The sequence below is a fragment of the Schistocerca gregaria genome, chromosome 8, assembly GCF_023897955.1.
Source record: "Schistocerca gregaria isolate iqSchGreg1 chromosome 8, iqSchGreg1.2, whole genome shotgun sequence".
In the NCBI taxonomy this organism is placed as follows: Eukaryota; Metazoa; Arthropoda; class Insecta; order Orthoptera; family Acrididae; genus Schistocerca; species Schistocerca gregaria.
The window spans coordinates 145,563,578-145,585,068 of NC_064927.1; the positions used below are offsets into that span (position 1 = coordinate 145,563,578).

General features: G+C 37.9%; 1 protein-coding gene across 3 annotated transcripts in view; it reads left to right on the forward strand.

Annotated features, from left to right (window-relative positions):
• LOC126284229 (uncharacterized) overlaps positions 1-21,491 on the forward strand; it is a 333,906-nt gene that overhangs the window by 292,824 nt on the left and 19,591 nt on the right. For all 3 annotated transcript variants that reach the window (XM_049983005.1, XM_049983007.1, XM_049983006.1), the window contains 2 exons: positions 10,119-10,296; positions 19,494-19,626. In XM_049983005.1, the coding sequence (XP_049838962.1) occupies positions 10,119-10,296; positions 19,494-19,626 (311 nt within the window). The remainder of the gene's footprint in view (positions 1-10,118; positions 10,297-19,493; positions 19,627-21,491) is intronic.

Sequence of the window (21,491 nt, forward strand, 5' to 3'; positions counted from 1 at the left end):
ATTTTGCACTTCCTGTCGATCTCATTTTTGTGACGTCTGTATTCCTTTTTGCCAGCTTCATTTAGTGCATTTTTATATTTTCTCCTTTCATCAATTAAATTCAATATTTCTTCTGTTACCCAAGGATTTCTACTAGCCCTCGTCTTTTTACCTACTTGATCCCTGAAACTCTGTACAACCTCTTGTTCTTTTAGTTTATCCAGGTCCCATCTCCTTAAATTCCCACCTTTTTGCATTCTCTTCAGTTTTAGTCTACAGTTCATAACCAATAGATTATGGTCAGAGTCCACATCTGGCCCTGGAAATGTCTTACAATTTAAAACCTGGTTACTAAATCTCTGTCTTATCATTATATAATCTATCTGAAACTTGTCAGTATCTCCAGGCTTCTTCCATGTATACAACCTTCTTTTATGATTCTTGAACCAAATGTTAGCTATGATTAAGTTATGCTCTGTGCAAAATTATACCAAGTGGCTTCCCCTTTCATTTTCTACACCCAATCCATATTCACCTACTATGTTTTCTTCTCTCCCTTTTCCTACTACCGAATTCCAGTCACCATGACTATTAAATTTTCATCTCCCTTCACTATCTGAATAATTCCTTTTATTTCATCATACATTTCTTCAATTTCTTCGTCATCTACAGAACTAGTTGTCATATAAATTTGTACTACTGTAGTAGGCGTGGGCTTCGTTTATATCTTGGCCACAATAATGCATTCACTATGCTGTTTGTAGTAGCTTATGCGCACTCCTATTGTTTTATTCATTATTAAACCTACTCCTGCATTACCCCTATTTGATTTTGTATTTATAACCCTGTATTCACCTGACCAAAAGTCTTGTTCCTCTTGCCACCATACTTCACTAATTCCCAATATATCTAAGTTTAACCTATCCATTTTCCTTTTTAAATTTTCTAACCTACCTGCCCGATTAAGGGATCTGACATTCCACGCTCCAATCTGTAGAACGCCAGTTTTCTTTCTCCTGATAACGACATCCTCTTGAGTAGTCCCCACCCGGAGATCCGAATGGCGGACTATTTTACCTCCGGAATATTTTACCGAAGAGGACGCCATCATCATTTAACCATACAGTAAATGCCCTCGGGCAAAATTACAGCTTTAGTTTCTCCTTGCTTTCAGCCATTTGCAGTACCAGCACAGCAAGGCTGTTTTGGTTAGTGTTACAAGGCCAGATCAGTCAATCATCCAGACTGTTGCCCCTGCAACTACTGAAAAGTGAGCTGCCCCTTTTCAGGAACCACACGTTTGTCTGGCCTCTCAACAGATACCCTCCCATTGTGGTTGCACCTACAGTACGGCTATATGTATCGCTCGCTGAGGCACGCAAGCCTCCCCTCCAACGGTAAAGTTCATGGTTCTTTGTACGATATCTGTACATATGTTAGAATTTTTACTAGAAATCTGTTCCAATACAACAAAAGTTTGTAAGTTGACAGAATTCAATGTTTTTTCCTCCTGTGTTTCACAGATTTGTCAATTTTCAAGCAGAGCATTAAATTGTTGTAGAGGTCAGTTCATAGTCTCTTGCATATCCCTTTCACTAGTGCCATGAGTCAAATGTCACTTGATTGTTTGACCAAGATCAGTGATGTATCGAGCGATTCGGTGTGTAAGGAAAACTCGAGCCTGGTCAAGAGAAAGTATCGTGTTACCCTTTGGGATTGTTCAAAATAAATTTGTATGAAACCTCAATAGCCAAAGCATCATGTATAGATGTAAGACAAGCCCTGTATTAATGTATTAAGCACTGTAAAAACATTGATCTCAGAAGGGAATATAAGACAGCCCCATATTTTTCAAATGACAAATTGGGGATAAACATTGTCTTATCATCATAGGGTAAATACAGTAAATTGCTCATATCATAAACAGTTATATAAGCCATTCACATTCAAAATGCATCTTTTGCTTGCTGGCTCCATTTGTTGGTGGCGCATTGTGCCTGCACTAACAAGTGCTCTAATTGTACGAATAGTGTAGCTGTAGTAGGAGGCCATCTTTTGGGGTTTTCGTTTGTGGGTTACAGTGTAAAGAGCGTACATTGGCGTCGTGATGCAAATTAGTCTCACAAATGTTGTCAAACTGTTAGCAGCAAAGTTGTGACTTGCAGAATATGGAAACCTAATCCGAGTAAGGGATATGGATTTTGTGAATATCTTATTTAGGATAAAAAGTAACAATTACAATGAAGATGACACAGAACTGCAAGAAAATGTGCTAGATGGGTATAGTTATTTTGGACAGGAAGACACCCTCTCTGAAGTTGTCTCATCCAGAAGTAAAAGACTTGGTTACCTTCAGCTGTCACTGAGTGTGAACCATCTTCACCCAAAATACTGAGGGCCAGTATATTGCAAGACATTGATAACATCCAGGAAAACGTATACGAAGACTATTACAGTTGTAGCTTCAACTCCTGTAGCAAACTTCCAGAGTGATGTAAGTGCATATGAAGTAAATCAAATTACAAGGTTATTAGATTATGTGACTAGGAGAAGGTGAGATTGAGCTTACTTCAAGGGAAATGTACTGTTGCAATTAAAAGCTTGAAAGGAGTATGTAAATTCACAATTTGATAGGGCTAGACCTTATGGATCTACTGTTCACTGGTGGCATATGTAAGTGTCAAAGTGGTTGACCTAGACAATCTCAGAACTGTGATTACTTTCATCAACAAACTTAAGACTGAATACAGCATTTCTTCCAACCATATTACTACATTTGTCACGTACACATATAAGGACCTACAAGATCATCATATTATTCATCAGAAGTCTCAAGGGTTTGTGGAGGATGTGAAGAAATATGTAACAGAGTGGAGTGCGACAGAAAATGTTTGGAACAGTGACCAATGTCAATTCAGTTATGAAATGTCTCCATTTTGAACACTGTCTTATAGAGGAGAGAAAAATACTGTTGGTGTGTTGCAGTCTGTACACACACCTGTACAGTTGATGGGATTTTACAGTGAGGGGTGCATTAATTAACAAGCTCTATAACTAATATATAGGTTCACAAAGCACTTTTGACCCGAATGTTTCAAAGAAGCACATAAGTATGGAGGCAAGTAAAGTGTAAATACAATGAAGAAACATATGAAATTTTTTCTAAGTACAATCCTTAGTGAAATGCATACAACAATGCGAAGAGCCTGTTGCTGAGTGATCTTGAGCAGGCCATAAAGATGTGTGTCCTCTATCACATGAAAGTTTTACACACAAGGATATTACACTCAAGATATTGCAACAAAGACAGCAAAATATTGCCAAAATCTTGATGTGTACTTCTTAGGCAATAAAAGCCCTACACATGAAGGATAATTGATTTATAGTTGAGTTAACCTAAGTTGATCCCTGACAGTTGCAGTGGGCTGGGCGTGGCAGCCTCTCGCACATACGTCAGGCAATAATGTAACGCAGTTTTGTAAACGTCTCTATGGCTGCGCCTCAGTGTTTTCGCTCCTCTATAGATGGATGCTATTTTCACCTACGGTAGTTTGTGTATCACAACTGAAAGCCAGCAACAGTCAACCTTCTGCATCGAAGTGCAAGCCTACGTCACAGTAAGTTTGGCAAATGGTGGAGTCTTACATTAGCATACCAATATTGTTATTTGAAAATGTAATTAGTGTGGTGTGTGATGTTAGTCTGTTTGAATGCAGAAGTGATGTTAATGTGAGGATATTGCTTTTGTTCAGTTACACTTTGATTTAACCACTTTATTGAAAGCCTCACGTGCACTTTGAAGACCGAATAGCTGTGCAGCACTATAAAGTCTGTAGAAAAAGTTTCCCGTTTAGATAAAATAATTATTTTATTTTAAGTATAGGGAAATATAGCAATAACTTACACTCAAGTTTGTGAGGGATTTTTCACAAGGAATCAAAGAATAATGAACAATGCACTTCAAACAAGTGTTTATCATACAAGGTTGTTAGGGATGGGAAATATCTACATTGGTTCAATAGCCACATGCAGAAATTACTGTGATAAAATAAAGAGCTTCATCAGATACTTAAAGAAAGCCAAACCTTGTCAAAATTCATTTACCTTCTGCTCTGTCAACAAGCAGAAGGTGAATGAATCATAGTCATCTGCCGAGTAGCTTGTTAATCATAATGGCATGAAAACAGAGGATAACAAAGAAAAGAATAAAATAATTACTTCTGCCTTCCAAAGTTGATTATGTAATGTTGTACTATGACTCCTCCTTTATAGCAGTCCCAGTGTTGCACATTAGATTTGTCCTATCCATATTTTCTTATGGTCTCTGTTGGTTATGGTTTTGCCACAACTGTAAGGTTGAAACTTGGGTCGTAATTGCACCGAATTCCTTGGCTTGATGATGCTTTTCGTGTAAACTCTAAATGGTCATAAATCAGGCTGTCTTACCAGCTGGATTATAAGCTAACGAAACAATACTGGCAGACTTATACAATGTTAGTGCCAACAGGACATCGATAAAAGTGCATTGTTATGCAGTAAAATGCCTTGTTGCCAGTTTCGGCTTCAGACACTAGTTGCATTGTTGCATATGTGCTTAATATTTGTACAGAAACTGTTTGTAAAAAGACAAGGTAGTAGCTGGTATACGCTGCACTCTCACTTATCAGGGTTGAAATTTGGATAAAAGGTGTAAGCCCCACCCTAACTTATCGAATTTGAAATTTGGATAAAAAGTGTGTCATATATTCGGGTCAGCATGATACATGAGGAAGAGAAAGATACCAAAGGTTGAGTCCTGAAGTACACTACTGTTTCACTGGTGGATAGAAAGCTTATAATTTTTTCATCTAATTTGCATCTCAATTCAGTGCATTGTTTACAATTCAACAAGCATGTTGCTATAAGATGCATGGATGGTGTCCCTATACGATAGGACTTCAGTTTTTGTAGAAGTAAGCTATGGTTTGCTGTGTCAGATGCTTTTGTCAGATCTAGAAATATAGCTGCATTTGTGTCCTCTGCTGCAACACGAAGTGCAGTTCATGGAAGAACTTTGTAACTGCTGTGGTCTTGCATAGCTCTTTTCTAAAGCAATGCTGAGAATCTATAAGCAGTTTGTGTTTTCATGAAAAAGGAACTTAGCTGGGGTGGGATAATAATTTCGAATATCTTACTAAAGGTGGGAATCAGTACTTCCCATTTTGTGCACTACTTTCACAATACATTTGCATACATGTTTTCTCTAATGCTGCAATTAATCAGATAGGTAAGAGACTTTTAGATTTATTTTAAGCACTCCTTAGCAATTGCACGGGATATGCCATCCCATCCAGATGATTTTTTTTTTCTTTAGTATGCATATTACCTTGCCAACTTCCTGCTCATTCACCTTCATAAATTCAAAATTGGTACATTCAATTAGGTGGCTTAGAGTCATATGGTGTGCGTCTGTAGTGTGGATTGACTAGTCAGTGGGAGTAGTGAAATAGTTATTTTAAAATATTGGATATAGTATTTTGGTTTTTTACTGTATTACCATCCTGACTTAATGCTGAATGGTTCCATGTTCACCATTTGAGACTTTCACAGGATTTGTCAATTAACTCCTAGGAAGCTTTTGTTTTATTATCAGAGTGCTGTATTCCTTTGCTGTTACTCTGCTTCCATAAGTCAGCAATTTCAGTTTAATAGTTTTCTTTGCCCTATTGTATTTCTGTTAAAAGTCTGTAGTGTAGCTTTATACAGTAGGTTTAGATCTCAGACTTGGTGGGATCTGCAGTCTTAGATTCCATTTTAGCAGTGCTTAACTACCTTTCGAGTTTCTCTGACAAGGCAGTAATAGTTATAATGTTTCAATAGAGTTGTCATCAGTCCCTTTTACCTGGAACATAGATCCCATTTCTCCTGTGCTAGTTTATCTTTAAAGGCACTAACATCTGATAATTTCTGCAGAACAATCTTTGTTCTCTTTGGCACAGCTGAATTTATGTACTCTGTCACCTACAAAAGTGGTCAGAGTAATGAAAATCTAGGCTACTTTAATTTACCTGTACTATTTCTATTGTTTAAAACATAATATATTCTAGTAGAATAAGTGCCCATTTCTTTAGTATCTGAGCTTGCCATATTTACAACATTATGCTAACTTAATACATCAGTGAGCTTAAAATTTATTCTACTATTAGAATCTGCATCTGAGCTAAAGTGACCAATTACAGTAAGATCTTTAGAACCAGTCTAACCAACTATCCTACTAAGCCTATCCATAAAGTACTTTACATCTGTGTTTGGTGGGTGATAAGATAACTCAATCACTTTATGCTTAGCTAACTTGAAATTGTTCATGTGGAGCACGCCATCATTTTTACTGGACATACTGTGGTGTGGTGTTCAAGAAAAGGTATTATTTTTTAGCTACTAGCATAAATTTCTGCACTGCCACCTGTATTATTCCTGAAATAACTATTTGCTAACAAGTAACCGTCTATTCTACAAAAATAAAAGTGTAAAACCTTTTTGGTTCAAAATCTTAAGTGTCTCGAAGTTCTTCACCAATTGATTTGAAATTTTGATACAATAGTGCATTCAAATATGTGCTCGTTATAATACAGGCTGGTCAGAAACAGTCTGAAAACCTTGTAAGGGTGTTGCAGAGTAGGTTGTGCTGATAAATAATTGTTAATAAGTAATTCAAAATGTTACACCATTTGAGCTCATTAGCATCGAAGTTAGCCAGTCAGACCATTGTGTGCACATATTCAAGCATACCGTCAGATGCAATTAGTGTCAGTTGTTCTCATAGTGTAGGTGATAGTGCTTGAGATGGCTCAGCCTTTGTTCAGGTTCACTCCATGCTACCATCCCACTCTCTCCGTTGGTTCTAGGAAACCAAAGAAAGAAAGCTGCTCCAATTTATGGGTGAAACAGCCTGATTGGTTAACTTCAGTGCTAATGAACTCAAAAACTGTGCAGTTTATTGGATTTTTTTCTCAACTATAATTTCTCAGCACAGACTACTCCACAACAGCCTTACAGATGTTTCATACTTTTTCAGACCATCCTGTATACCTACTGAAGTGCGGAAAAAGTTTTCAACTGATTTACTTCATATTTTTTCATGATACTCTAATGAACTTTGGAATGGACATTGGCTGTATATTTTTAATATATGCAGTATATAAATATGTATGTAACATATAAAGGGGAAACATTTTGACCAAAAAACTTGAAAAGTTCTTGACCAATTTACTTCAAATTTTTATGGGACTCGCTTACAAACATTCATAGAGACATAGACTGCATACTTTTTAAAAGTACAATTACAGTTTTTCTGTTAAAACCGACTGTGAGAAAGAAAATGCTGTACTTAGCTCTGCTGTAGATATGTGTATTTTAACTATCACAGTAAGGCATTTAAATCATAAGGAAAATTGTTTCTCCCATACATATTCTTTCTTATTACATGTATTTTTGAACAAAAATTTTATATCCTACGCAACACTGTGCAGTTTTGTTTTCTACCTCACAGCCTATTTTCACAGAAGACAAAAAAGTTGTTTGAGGGTTGTTCAAGAAGTATCAGAGTTCTATATATAAAAGCAGTCTTTATTCAGGTATAGTTGTTTGACACTAGTTCCCTTCAAAGTTTCTGTGTGCGTCTCCGAATGCTGCCACTGCTGGAAGCATCGTTGGAAAGCCCCATTTGCTATGGTGTGCAGCTATGCTCTGCATAATGTCTTGTCTGTTCTGAAATCTAGCCCCATTCAAACAAAGTCTTTTTCAGTTTAGGGAAAAGCCAAAAGTCACTCGGTGCTAGGTCAGGGGGATAGAGAGCTGATAAACCACAACTGTGTTGTGTTTGGCCAAAAAATCGTGAATTAATTGAGAATGATGAGCAGGTTTGTTATCGTGGTAGAGGTGCCAATTGCTTGCTACCCACAAGTCCAGGCATTTGCATTGCACTGCTTCACAAAGGCAATGCAGAGCATGTTGGTAGTACTCCTTATTGACGTTAATACCTTATGAGATGTACTTGTGATGGACTACACCATTGGAGTAAAAAATAGTGGTCAACATTACTTTCACATTGCTGTGGACTTGCCTTGCATTTTTGGGTCTCTGAGATGTGGATGCTTTCATTGTGGTGACAGAACTTTGTTTCTGGGTCATACCTGTACGAGGACTCATCACCAGTGATCACTATGTTAAGAATGTTGGGGTTACTGTTTGTAGTATCAAGAATGTCTTGTGTGATTTCCAAGCAAAGTCACTGCTGCTGATTTGTTAGCAACTTTGGTACAAATTTTGCTGAGATCCTCCTGAGGTCCAGCTGTTCCATTAAAATGGAATGTATGGATCCAATACTAATTTTAATCTCATCCGCAAGTTCTCTGATCATGATTTGTGCATCGTGTATCACCAGGGTCCTTATGTGATCAGTAATACCCTGATTTGTGGATGTTGAATGCCTGCCTGAATGTGCTTTACTCTTCACTTATGAGTGGCCATGTGTGAAGCAATTGTACCACTTCTTTATCTGTGTTGTACCCATTGCTTCATCCCTAACACTTGTTGAATCTTGCAGATAGTTTCAACTTGAGAATCATCAGGCACAAAACAGAATTTGATGCAATTACATAGTTCCACTTTTTCTGTCTTTTTCCCACAACACAAAGTCTGACGAGTACCACTTGCATGTGTTCACTTGTCAACAGCTAGCCAGCGACTAGTTGCTTCTGAAGCCGTGAGCCCCCCTTCCTCGATTACTGATAACCTCTTTCCAAAATTAGCACCTCTGCATAGAGAGGCGAAGGGCAGAGATGGACAGAGAGTGGGGGAGGAAGAGATGGAAAGACGAGGGGGAGGAGAAGGAAATGGAGAGAGGGCGATGGAAGAGGAGAAGGGGGAGGAGGAGATGTACAGAGAGAGGGAGAGATGGAGGTGGGCAGAGAGAGTGAGGAGGAGGGTGATGGACCGGGAGAAGGGGGAGGATGAGTAGATGAACAAAAAGAGGGGGAACACGAGATGGAGACAGAGGGAAAAGGAGGAGACTATCACACACATCCAATTCCCATACATGATGTCCTCCTTGGGTGTCCAGTGACAGCGACTCCATCAGTCATTTAGTCTCTATTGTGGGGAGCTTGGAAGTGACTTGCAAAACCGAGCTTTGCTTTGAAGATCCATGTGCACAAAGTGGAATACAGTTGCCCAGTGGAGTTATACGTATAAATGTAATTAGGCTTGGGCTTAGATTTGCGGAGCTTTCGTTTTTTGTCCAGGTTCCTTAGGGGGATATGCTCAAATTGTTCCACATTCTTGTGTGCAGTTGAGCACCACTGTGATCAGTGCAATGCGAGCTCCTCTCAACATTTGCTCAGATTGCCACAGCCTGTGTGAGGTGGCATTTGATGGTGTCTTTATATTGCAGGTGTTGGCCACCTTGCAGCCGCTTTCCTCACGAGAGTTCTGAGTAGAACACTGCTTTGGAAAGTCTACTGTTGTCCATGTGTATGATATGGCCACACCATCTCAGTTGGTGTTTCATCTATTGGTACAGCTCCTGAGGCACTTCAAGTGTTAATGGTATTCGAAGGTCTTATGAAAATATGATGAATTTTTTGACAACAGAAATATTCACAATTGTTTCTTAGTGTATGAGAATACGTCCATTCATTACTAGAAGCACCACCACCATTTTGACATATGCAACACCCATTATTGTATCATATAGACAAAGTGTTTCATTCAGAATTAATCTCACTTTACCAGGAAATATGAAAGACTGTTGAAGGAAGCTTTGTCTTTATTAAAATATTAAAGCCTCTAATATGTTTCTCATGCTACTTGTGTTTAATATTAAAATGTTAAACCCTATAATATGTTTCTTATGCTACTTGTATTTAAACAATGCCTCATTTCAAGTGAAAGGCATAAGCAGAGTTAGGGCCACTGAAATTCATGAATGTCTCTCTTCTTCACGTTCTCAGTTATCTCCCCCAGTCCCCCTTTTTTATTCATTGAATCTTGAATTCTTTTAGTGTCATATCTTGGTTTTCATATAATTAATTTCTCATTATTGTTATTATTATTATTATTATTATTATTATTATTATCATTACTATCATTATTATTTTCAGGTGTAAATGCTCATCAACTTGCCTGAACAGGCTGGTTCAACTTCCCATGAAGTGCAAGATTCAGGTTTTCATGACACCTAACCGTGGATGGGGAATACGTGCTCTCCATGACATACCAAAAGGCAATTTCATCTGTTTATATGCTGGGCATGTACTTCCAGAAAAAGTGGGAGATGCCGTAAGTAATTTGCTCTTAAATCTAAAACAGAATCATTTTCAAACTCTCTTGTAATGCATCTTTCAGGTACTTATTCTGAGTACTGTGTGTGTGTGTGTGTGTGTGTGTGTGTGTGTGTGTGTGTGTGTGTGTGTGTGTAGAGAGAGAATTGTTGTTGCTGTTGCTTTTTGATGATAATGTTTTTTCAGGCAGTAGCTGTGCGTTGAACACACATTTTGGCTCTAATGTCACATTTTTTTCATATAATAACAAGTTTGATTATACTTCTTTCATACAACATAGTTCAGAGCCACCGAAAGCACATAGCTGCAGAAATAAGGAATAATGGACTTTTAATACATACCAGTAATTAACTATTTACTGGAAGAAATGATAAGGGCATTTATAGTTCAGTAAAATCATTTTGTGATTTACGTTTCAGTAAGTATCTCAAGAAAGAGAAGTGATTGGCTGCAAATCACTTCTCTTTCCTGATCTGCTTACAGAGTCTTGCCGGGTGTAGCAGATTGTGCGGGTGTTGAGAGAAGAGACAAATTTAGGTTAGCTTTTGTGTTATCTGTTCTGCCACTATAAAAGTAATCTCATGGAAAAAAATCAAAGCTACATCTGATCCGGTAGTTAGTATTTTGGTAAACATTTCCACTTCTGTACAGATAATTGAAAACTACTGTTTTCACATTCACAATGCCTATCAAGCAATTGGAAAATAACTATTCAGTTAAAAAAATTCTACTCCTTTGCATCTTATAGTGTGTAATTGCAGCTGTATAATGAACTAGGTATATTGATGTAAATAAAATAGAAAGAAACTTCCACATGGGAAAAATATATTAAAAACAAAGATTCCAAGACTTACCAAGTGGGAAAGCGCCGGCAGACAGGCACATGAACAAAACACACAAACACACACACAGAATTACTAGCTTTCGCAACCGATGGTTGCTTCTTCAGGAAGGAGAGGGAAAGACGAAAGGATGTGGGTTTTAAGGGAGAGGGTAAGGAGTCATTCCAATCCCGGGAGCGGAAAGACTTCCCTTAGGGGAAAAAAAGGACAGGTGTACACTCGCACACACACACATATCCATCCGCACATACACAGACACAAGCAGACATATTTAAAGGCAAAGAGTAAGGGCAGAGATGTCAGTCGAGGCGGAAGTACAGAGGCAAAGAAGTTGTTGAAAGACAGGTGAGGTATGAGCGGCGGCAACTTGAAATTAGCGGAGGTTGAGGCCTGGCGGATATCAAGAAGAGAGGATATACTGAAGGGCGAGTTCCCATCTCCGAAGTTCGGATAGGTTGGTGTTGGTGGGAAGTATCCAGATAACTCGGACAGTGTAACACTGTGCCAAGATGTGCTGGCCGTGCATCAAGGCATGTTTAGCCACAGGGTGATCCTCATTACCAACAAACACTGTCTGCCTGTGTCCATTCATGCGAATGGACAGTTTGTTGCTGGTCATTCCCACATAGAAAGCGTCACAGTGCAGGCAGGTCAGTTGGTAAATCACGTGGGTGTTTTCACACGTGGCTCTCCCTTTGATCGTGTACACCTTCCGGGTTACAGGACTGGAGTAGGTGGTGGTGGGAGGGTGCATAGGACAGGTTTTACACCGGGGGCGGTTGCAAGGGTAGGAGCCAGAGGGTAGGGAAGGTGGTTTGGGGATTTCATTTCCTGAAAACAGCTTTCGCATCCCGCAACTACCCTCCCAACCTGGTACAGAAGCAGATAACCAGAGCCACTTCCTCATCCCCTCAAACCCAGAACCTCTCACAGAAGAACCCCAAAAGTGCCCCACTTGTGACAGAATACTTCCCGGGACTGGATCAGACCTTGAATGTTCCACCTAACCTTCGTAACCTCTTGGTTCATCCCTATGCAATCCCCAAACCACCTTCCCTACCCTCTGGCTCCTACCCTTGCAACCGCCCCCGGTGTAAAACCTGTCCTATGCACCCTCCCACCACCACCTACTCCAGTCCTGTAACCCGGAAGGTGTACACGATCAAAGGGAGAGCCACGTGTGAAAGCACCCACGTGATTTACCAACTGACCTGCCTGCACTGTGACGCTTTCTATGTGGGAATGACCAGCAACAAACTGTCCATTCACATGAATGGACACAGGCAGACAGTGTTTGTTGGTAATGAGGATCACCCTGTGGCTAAACATGCCTTGATGCACGGCCAGCACATCTTGGCACAGTGTTACACCGTCCGAGTTATCTGGATACTTCCCACCAACACCAACCTATCCGAACTCCGGAGATGGGAACTCGCCCTTCAGTATATCCTCTCTTCTCGATATCCGCCAGGCCTCAACCTCCGCTAATCTCAAGTTGCCGCCGCTCATACCTCACCTGTCCTTCAACAACTTCTTTGCCTCTGTACTTCCGCCTCGACTGACATCTCTGCCCTTACTCTTTGCCTTTAAATATGTCTGCTTGTGTCTGTGTATGTGCGGATGGATATGTGTGTGTGTGCGAGTGTACACCTGTCCTTTTTTTCCCCTAAGGGTAGTCTTTCCGCTCCCGGGATTGGAATGACTCCTTACCCTCTCCCTTAAAACCCACATCCTTTCGTCTTTCCCTCTCCTTCCTGAAGAAGCAACCATCGGTTGCGAAAGCTAGTAATTCTGTGTGTGTGTTTGTGTGTTTTGTTCATGTGCCTGTCTGCCGGCGCTTTCCCGCTTGGTAAGTCTTGGAATCTTTGAACTAGGTATATTTTCGTTATTGGCCATAGTATTTATGAGTGTGGTAAATTAAGAATTGCACCACACTTTGCTGAAAGGAGAGCAATATCACACTCCAATCTGGTGGAAATATTTTTTACAGAGTAGTGGTATTCCAGTTTACATCACACTCGAAGCTGTTTTCACAGAAAAAGAAAGAAAATTCCCTAAAAATCAGACCAAATCAGTCTGCACATTCTTTTCATGTCAGTGTCCATTACTCGACAGCTACAAGAGGACTGAGTGGCAGATAGGCTCAGTTTGAAGTAATCTGTTGGATATTATTCAGCCATCAGACAAATTCCTCATCAGATGAAGAAAAACACACAAAAGCACATGCATGTGCGACTCTCAGTGAAGTCAAAGGAACACAATTTCTAATTTCTTTCATAAAAAGTTTTGTCCATTTTATTTTATTTTTTTATTTTTAACAGCAACCTTTGTCCATGACTGACTTTTTCAGCTTTATGTGGAGTTGAGTAAACTTAGACTATGAGTTAAATAAATGAATCAGTTTTTATGATTTTTAGTGTGTACATCCAACGTCCTAGCTGTCTGCCATTAATCATGTTTTCTAAAGCTTGAATGAAATGGAAATAAACTTGGCATTAGACCCATAAAAGCATAGCACAGTTTCTAAATTGTGTCATGTTATTGTAATGTATAAATTAATGTTGCACTACACACCACATTATTATTAGCCCATTAAAGCAGAAGGCAGTTCAGAAAATTTAGACTTTAATAGCAAGAGGATCTTTAGTAAACATCCATTCAGGGGAGCTTATAGCCCTTCAAAAAACTGTACATTCAGTGAAGTACGTTATTAATTAATATAACTTATGTGATGATATGATAATTTAAATCATGCCTTCAAAATATTCACTACACGCTGATTTATTTCCACTATTAAAAACAGATTGCACGTTTACTATGAGGTCTTAAACAGACGAAGCGAACACTGGAAGTAAGTAAGCGATCAAATGAAAATTAGTTTTATTAGCTTTTTCTGTCAGCAAGTGGAAGCAATTAGCAGTGTGAAATAGAAAAGTTTTAACTGAGCATAGCATCTTTGGTTCACTTACCTGCAAAGAATATCTGTTGTGAGTGCACAAAGTTTGTATTCACATTCGCAGATAAACTGAATGCTCTAATAATATACTACAAGCGTTAACCCATCTCTGTTCAGAAGGTATAAGAGATGTGAAAGTAAATCTTGAGCACTCTTGTTTGACATGGCTGTGATAATAAACTTCAGAAAAATCAGATATTATTATTGTGGACATCTTGTTCATGTAACATGAAAAGACACAAATTCCTAATAAAATTAAACTGGTGCTTGAACTTATCCCAGCAGAAAGTACACTCAGTCTGCTGTCCTCTTTCATTGTCATTGCTGTGTGAGAAATAACACTGGAGTGTTGACAAGTCTCACAAATGCAGTGGAAACTCATACAGGCAAGTCATGGCAGGCTCGCCTGGCCCCATTGCTCATCGTGACTGTGAGTACGACTCAAGGCAGTAATGAGCTACGAGCAAGCCTGAAGGCTGGGGTGACCAACTCTAATGACTTGGAAGAAGCACAGATATAAGAAAATGATATCTAACGTGATTCCACACAGCAATGTATATTCTTTAGAAAGATGCTATCATTAATATACTTGAAGCTGACACATGCATTAAGAATACATGGTAAAAGCTTTTTGAGATTTAGATGTCTTACAAAGGGAAGCATATAGATGTATTTAAAAAGAAAGTGCTTCAGTTTCTGTATCAGCCTTTCCATTCATGTGTATCTTGGACATGGTTCTTCACATATTATCATTTCTTTGGTATACTTGTTCTTTAAATATAGACTATTAACAGTTATTAATCTATATATTCTTGACAGTGTTAACTATATATTTCCTGAACTACCAGATTTAGGTGTAGCTAATCAAAGGCACAACTACAATACAAGAATCTGTACTTCTCTGCTCTTACCACAAAACAGATTAGCAAAAACTAACAATAGTCATAAATACACGGCAATTAACATAACAACAAATTGTCTAAACATGCTGCAAGCAAGCCAATCAAAGTATTTAAGGAAAAGTTACACAACTTCTTGTTAACTAATCCAGTCCGTTCATTAGAAGAATCTTTATAAATGCCCAATATCAACTAAAATATGCAAAAATGTATTTTATAAAATTAATATGTAAAGTGAACTGACGAAGTCTGTTGCATGTAATAATTCTGAATGACTAATAAAGAATCTGAATCTGAAAGACACATAGCACCTGGATGCTCACCACTTTCCTCTGACTTGTGCTTCTCCCTTAATCTGCTGGTAACTTTGACCATTTTTGGTTCACCCAACACTTCAAGTCATCTTCTACCTGCTGTCTTTCCTTCAGGTACTCTTTGTTGCGGCTCTTCATTGAAGGCAATGTCCTTGCAGTGCATGTCCTAGCCAAGATGTTTTTCTCATTCTCATCAGTTCCACTAGCTTTCTTTCCCCTCCTATTCTTAAAATTACCTCTTCATTCTGTCACACAGTTCAACTTTTGCTAACTTTCTTCATAACCACATTTTAAAGCTGTCCAAGTATTCTTCCTCTTTCCTTTTGAATGTTCATTACTCACTGCCATTTAATACTACACCCCAAACAAATCTCTTTCTTAATTCTATCAGTATTGTTTTTGCTGTCAAGGAACCTGGCATCTTTTTAAAACCTTTTACCCATAAATATTTTTCTTCTTATTTCATAATTCGGATTTGCTGCTTTTGCATAGGTCATGTTTCTTCTTATTTCGTCTACATAGCTTCCATCTTCTGTCACCAAACTCTCAAATGTCTAAAAGATTTTACCTTTTCCAAGGTCTTTCTTTGTTATCATGTTTTCACAGACCTCATACTTGCTGATTCTCAACACTTTGGTCTTTCTTACCGCTGCCCTCATTCATTGCTCTTTTTCCCCACTTTTACATACCTCTCCATCATAAACTGTTTTTCTTATGCTTCAGTCAGTATTACTTGATCATCTACAAACTTAATTCTCTTTATTGTTTCTCATCCTACTATTATGCCTTGTGCTTTTGTAAAGCTTTTTCTGTTAGTTTCTCAGCATAAATACTGAAAAGCTTTTATAACAGTCAACATTTAGCCTCGAAACAAATTATATCTATATGTTGCCATAACTAGGTAATTTCAGTCACATGGACATTAGCAACGGAAACATGCATCATTATGTGTGGGTTATGAGAAACACCCTGCACAGCAATATTTGGTTTGATGGCACCCTGGATCATTAATTTTGTATGTTTCATAGTGTTTCTCTGTATGTGGATGTTGATTGAATCACAGTGGAGACATCATTGCTTCTGGATGGGGCGATACTGGTGGAGGACAGTAAATTCTAAAGCCTGTTGTGATACAGAAAACTGAGGAGATCTATTCAAAGCAAGCAATGTAATCCTTTCACTACTGGTGCCATGTTTTTGCACAAACGTGTTTGGCCATGCTCTGACCAGCACACATAATTAGAGTGTCATTTCAGATGGGACTTTCTAAACATCCTACACGTGACCAAAGTTTTTTCCTCCTTGACGTGCACATGAAAAAGTTGTTTTTCCACCAGCCCTTTAGTGAAGAACGTTAAAGGCCCAAAGCAATCTTAAGTGACAGTATTTTACCCAGAGGGAATTTGTCAACTATTAAGAGATAAGATATAGTCATAAATCTGAATAGTGATTCTTCAGAAAAATAACACCATTTTCTAGTTTTAAGATTTTTCTAATAAATTTGCTGTAATCATTCTATTACTTTGTTCATTGTTCAATAGGAGTTACTGTCCAGACAGTCCTTGTATCAATTCCGTGAGACAGACTGTTCAGAATATCCAGAATCACAACTGAAGATAACAGCTGACAAAAAGTATATATCTTCCACCCACCTACATAGCAATTCTGTTGTGAAAAAATTACTCTTAGTTTGAAATTTTCTTAAACAGTATAGTTTATTAATCATTTTACTACCTACTGTGTTGTATCTTCCAGTTTGCCTCTGTGTTCGATGTACAATTTATTGGTTCTTAAATTGGATGATACATGGCAAAGTATGTTATATTAAGCTGTAAAATGTGTATCCAAGGATAGATCATTTTCCCCCAAAAAGAAAAGGCACCCTCTATTTTTACATAAATATTAGATTTGTTCCTGTACTTTCTTATTCCAATGATATGATGTGATAAAACATCTTATGTATTGCAGCATACTTTGACATCATTTAAGTAGGCATAGTACTCCTTCGTTATTTTGTTTAAATCTCACTTTCTTCCATAACCAGGAGACCTTTCATTCCTTGTGCATGTCCTCATCCCAATCCCCAATGCCTTTTAATGGCTTATCCATGGCTCGCATTTTGTAGTGTCATTGTTCATTGTAGCAGTCATCATTGGTACTCCTTTAATTGTTTATTTGTCCATCCATGTCTTCATGCTTTCCCAAAATTTTTCATTGACCTTTTCTACTCCCCCCCCCCCCCCCCCCTCCTCTCTCTTCCCCTTACAGTTATCAAATACATTATAGCCTTTTATTCTAATAGTATATTTTCTCAATTTTTTTCACATATGGTCATTTATTAATTTATTAAGTGTTCAGTTTGTTAGTCCATCAGGCTTTATTCTTTTTGAAATTGTACACTCAGGTATTTGTGTGTTGTACTGTTGTTGTTGTTGTTGTTGTGGTCTTCAGTCCTGAGACGGGTTTGATGCAGCTCTCCATGCTACTCTGTCCTGTGCAAGCTTCTTCATCTCCCAGTACCTACTGCAACCTCTGTGTTCGATGTACAATTTATTAGTTCTTAAATTGGATGATACATGCAAAGTATGTTATATTAAGCTGTAAAATGTGTATCCAAGGATAGATCATTTTCCTCCAAAAAGAAAAGGCACCCTCTATTTTTACATAAATATTAGATTTGTTCCTGTACTTTCGTATTCCAATGATATGATGTGATAAAACATCTTATGTATTGCAGCATACTTTGACATCATTTAAGTAGGCATAGTACTCCTTCATTATTTTGTTTGTACTGTTACACTTACACAATTTATGGTTGTGTATGCTAGACAGTTTAACATTATGGGCAATTTAAAGGTCTTTGAATTCATCAAAATGGTGCAATTAATATGTTCCTTTGAGAACCTCAAATTCAGAAAACCAAATTACAGCTAATAATCTTAAATACAAAAGGAATGCTAATATTTTGACTGTTTTTACCATTTAATTCATAGTTTAAATTTTCACAAAGATTCAGGTTTTAACTTATGTTAACTGTGTGTGTTTGCATCCTGAGTAACTTTCTCAATTTGCTTAAAGATATTTTAAACAGTGTAACAATCCTGGATATTCATTCTTTGATTTTATTATTTTAAAGAAACTCATCTCCCAATGGAAACATTGTGGACTAGGGACAAAGTAATGAAGTGCCCTTAATACAAAATTTATTCATTACATAGCAACAGATTTTGAAAAATACTATTTGCCTTTTACATGTGGCTGTGATACACTGTCATGCAAAAAAATATTAAGTTCGTCTTGTAAGCTGAGTCTGTAACCTTTGCAGTAACAGGCATGAGAACAAGGTGAAAGGTTATCCACCTGACACCAGTATGTTATCCACCTCACCCCAGTATGGTATCCATACCAACAAATATTTGTTTTTCTTGTGTTGGTACATGCTATGCAATAATGTGAGTGCTTCAAATACTAAATTTGTGTGTGTGGTACTTCATAGTTAAAGTGTGAAGTTTGTGCTTGGTTTGGCCACTACAGGCCAACTCACATAGTTCACGTATGAAGTTTGTTCTGGGTTTGGCCACTATAGCCCAACCGACCTGCTAGTATGGCAACAGTTGCATGCGAAGTCTGTCTGCTGCACCGTTTATTCGAACTAATTACTACATAGGCCACACCGCAGGGCTCCGCTAGCCACTTTGGTGTTGTCTGAGGTGTATATTTTCTCTCATGTGTTTATGCTTTTTCATTTAATGAAGTTACAGACAGTGTTCATGGGTTACAACAGTAGGAGAAGTGTCGACTGGATACGAAGAATAGTTTTGTTTGTGTTATGTTTTAAAGTAGTTATGATGTTGAATATCTTCTTTTCATGTGGATAAACTGGAATACTGTGCTGTCATAAAAGTTCAAATTATTGCAACATATATCATGTTTACCAAATCTGGCATGCTAACATCCACTTATTCCGAAGAAATTTGTGCCTGTAAAATAATTTTGATCAAGTAGTCTCTCTCTCTCTCTCTCTCTCTCTCTCTCTCTCTCCCTCTCTCTCTCTCTCTCACTGAAGTTCTTTAATGTGTTGTTACTGGCAGCTCAAGGTTTTTTGGCAGTGAGTAGAGAACGTTGTCATTGTTTTGTATAAAGTTATTGTAGTATTCTTATTTACAAATTTTGTGTTTGTCTAGTTGGCAAAACAGGTTGGTGATGAATATCAAGCTGACTTGGATTATATAGAATCTGCAGAAAAAGTAAAGGAAGACTATGAGGAGAATGCATACGAAAGTGAATTAGAAGAAGATTGTGGCAAGAGGCAGAATTGTAAGTAATTTTGTAGGTCCTACATAATCAGCACTTAAAGTAAAAGAATATATTGCAGTAAATTAAGTACTTGAACCTGAAAACTGAATATATGGATCCTAGCAATAAAAGTTATGAAAATTAAATTATTTTTTTCATGTCGTCCAGTGTTTGTATAATATGCATGCTGAATGAAAAGAGGATAGTCATACAGTCATCAAAAAATCTGCAGGTGAATTACAGAACATTATTCAGACAAGAAAAAGTTTAAAATTATGTTACAGTGTGTAGTGAAAAGCGACAAATTTAGATTATACAACATTCAAAAGTAGAAGTAAAATCATTGGTAAACTTAAAACATGGACTGTCATTTTAATTGGAGGTAAATAATTGCCAGAAACATTTATTTAAATGTGCTTGTTTGAAAAAGGATGAGAAGAATAAAAACGTTGAATCTTAGAGAAAATTCTTGTTTCCAGGGGCAGATGGCTACCTGTAAATTGTCAAGAAATATTAGTTTTCATAATGTGTCATAGATGAAGAGTCATTACAACATATAAAGTATGACTAGATCAGAACTCATAAAAACATATCTTTTAAAAATAGTGAATCTGCTAAGGTGATGGTGTCATATATAACTAAAAAAAGTCATACATTCTTCTTGACTTCGTTAACAAATTTCTGTACAAATTTTTCTATTGTACAGTACATGCACAAGAAAATGTGCAACAACTTGTAGGTATATTATTTGGAGCCAATGCTATAGCCAAAACTACCGGCATTGCCCTCCTACCATTCCACCAATGAGACGGTTGATGTTTGCCCCAAGAACTTCATGACTCATGTTGAGCATGCGCACAGGGCACTTTCCTCATATTGTGCTGCTTGCCACCCTGACTGCAAATATCTTGCCACATTACTGTAGCATATTTGTGCCCATAAATTGGCAGATCTTAAAAATCCACCATCAGTAAACCGTAATTGTAATGTATATGTTAAAATGTACCATGGCAACGTGGTGACACTTGACAAGTATATTGTGAGAATTGGCTATAGGTGACACTTACCATGCATGGTGTCCCTCTATGAGTGGCAGACTGTAAATACAAGATTTTGTACCCTGCATGACAGTACAGGTTGTACAATAACTCCTTGTACTGTGGATCATGCCAACAGCAAGTCTAAAGGGTAGCCTAAATTACTTGCAGCTGTCCGTGGACAAGCTGACTAGTGCTTGCAGATGCGCATGTTCATGGGGACAGACTGGCCTGGAATGTCTCCCATGCCTATTTTACTATATACAAGTCTGTCCAGGAGACAAGTCAGCAGCTATAGAAGTTTGATGTTGACAGGATGTTCACAAAGTAAACCCTGTGTGTGGAGACATTATCGTTTTGTCAGATGGAACCCTTCGAAGAGCATCAGACACCACATTTTGTGAGCTGCGGAGCGCCTTTACATAAAGGAGAATGCATCTGGCAATTCGCTAAGCATACAGAACAACTATTTGAATCTGACAACATACACCTCCATAGTGCTGTTGAATGTACCTCATCAGCTGGATTTCTCTCCCCAACCATAAAATGATGCTTTGGGTTACGTTCAATTTCTGGCGTGTAAATATTTTGTGTACACAGCTTAATCCACACAATGTTGCAGTATTGTCGCATGGATCTGTAAGATCGCTTAGCAAATGGACATACATATAGTTATCAAGCTCTCATCTAATGTAAAAATAATTTTCTTACCCAATAGTGTGTTTGTGGGAATGCTCCTGAACTTCTTTCCATAATTAAATACAGCAATGTCAATATAGGCATGGAAAGTTCATTGGAACTATTTCTAAATAGCTACTATTAAAAAATACAACACAGAATTACTGGCAA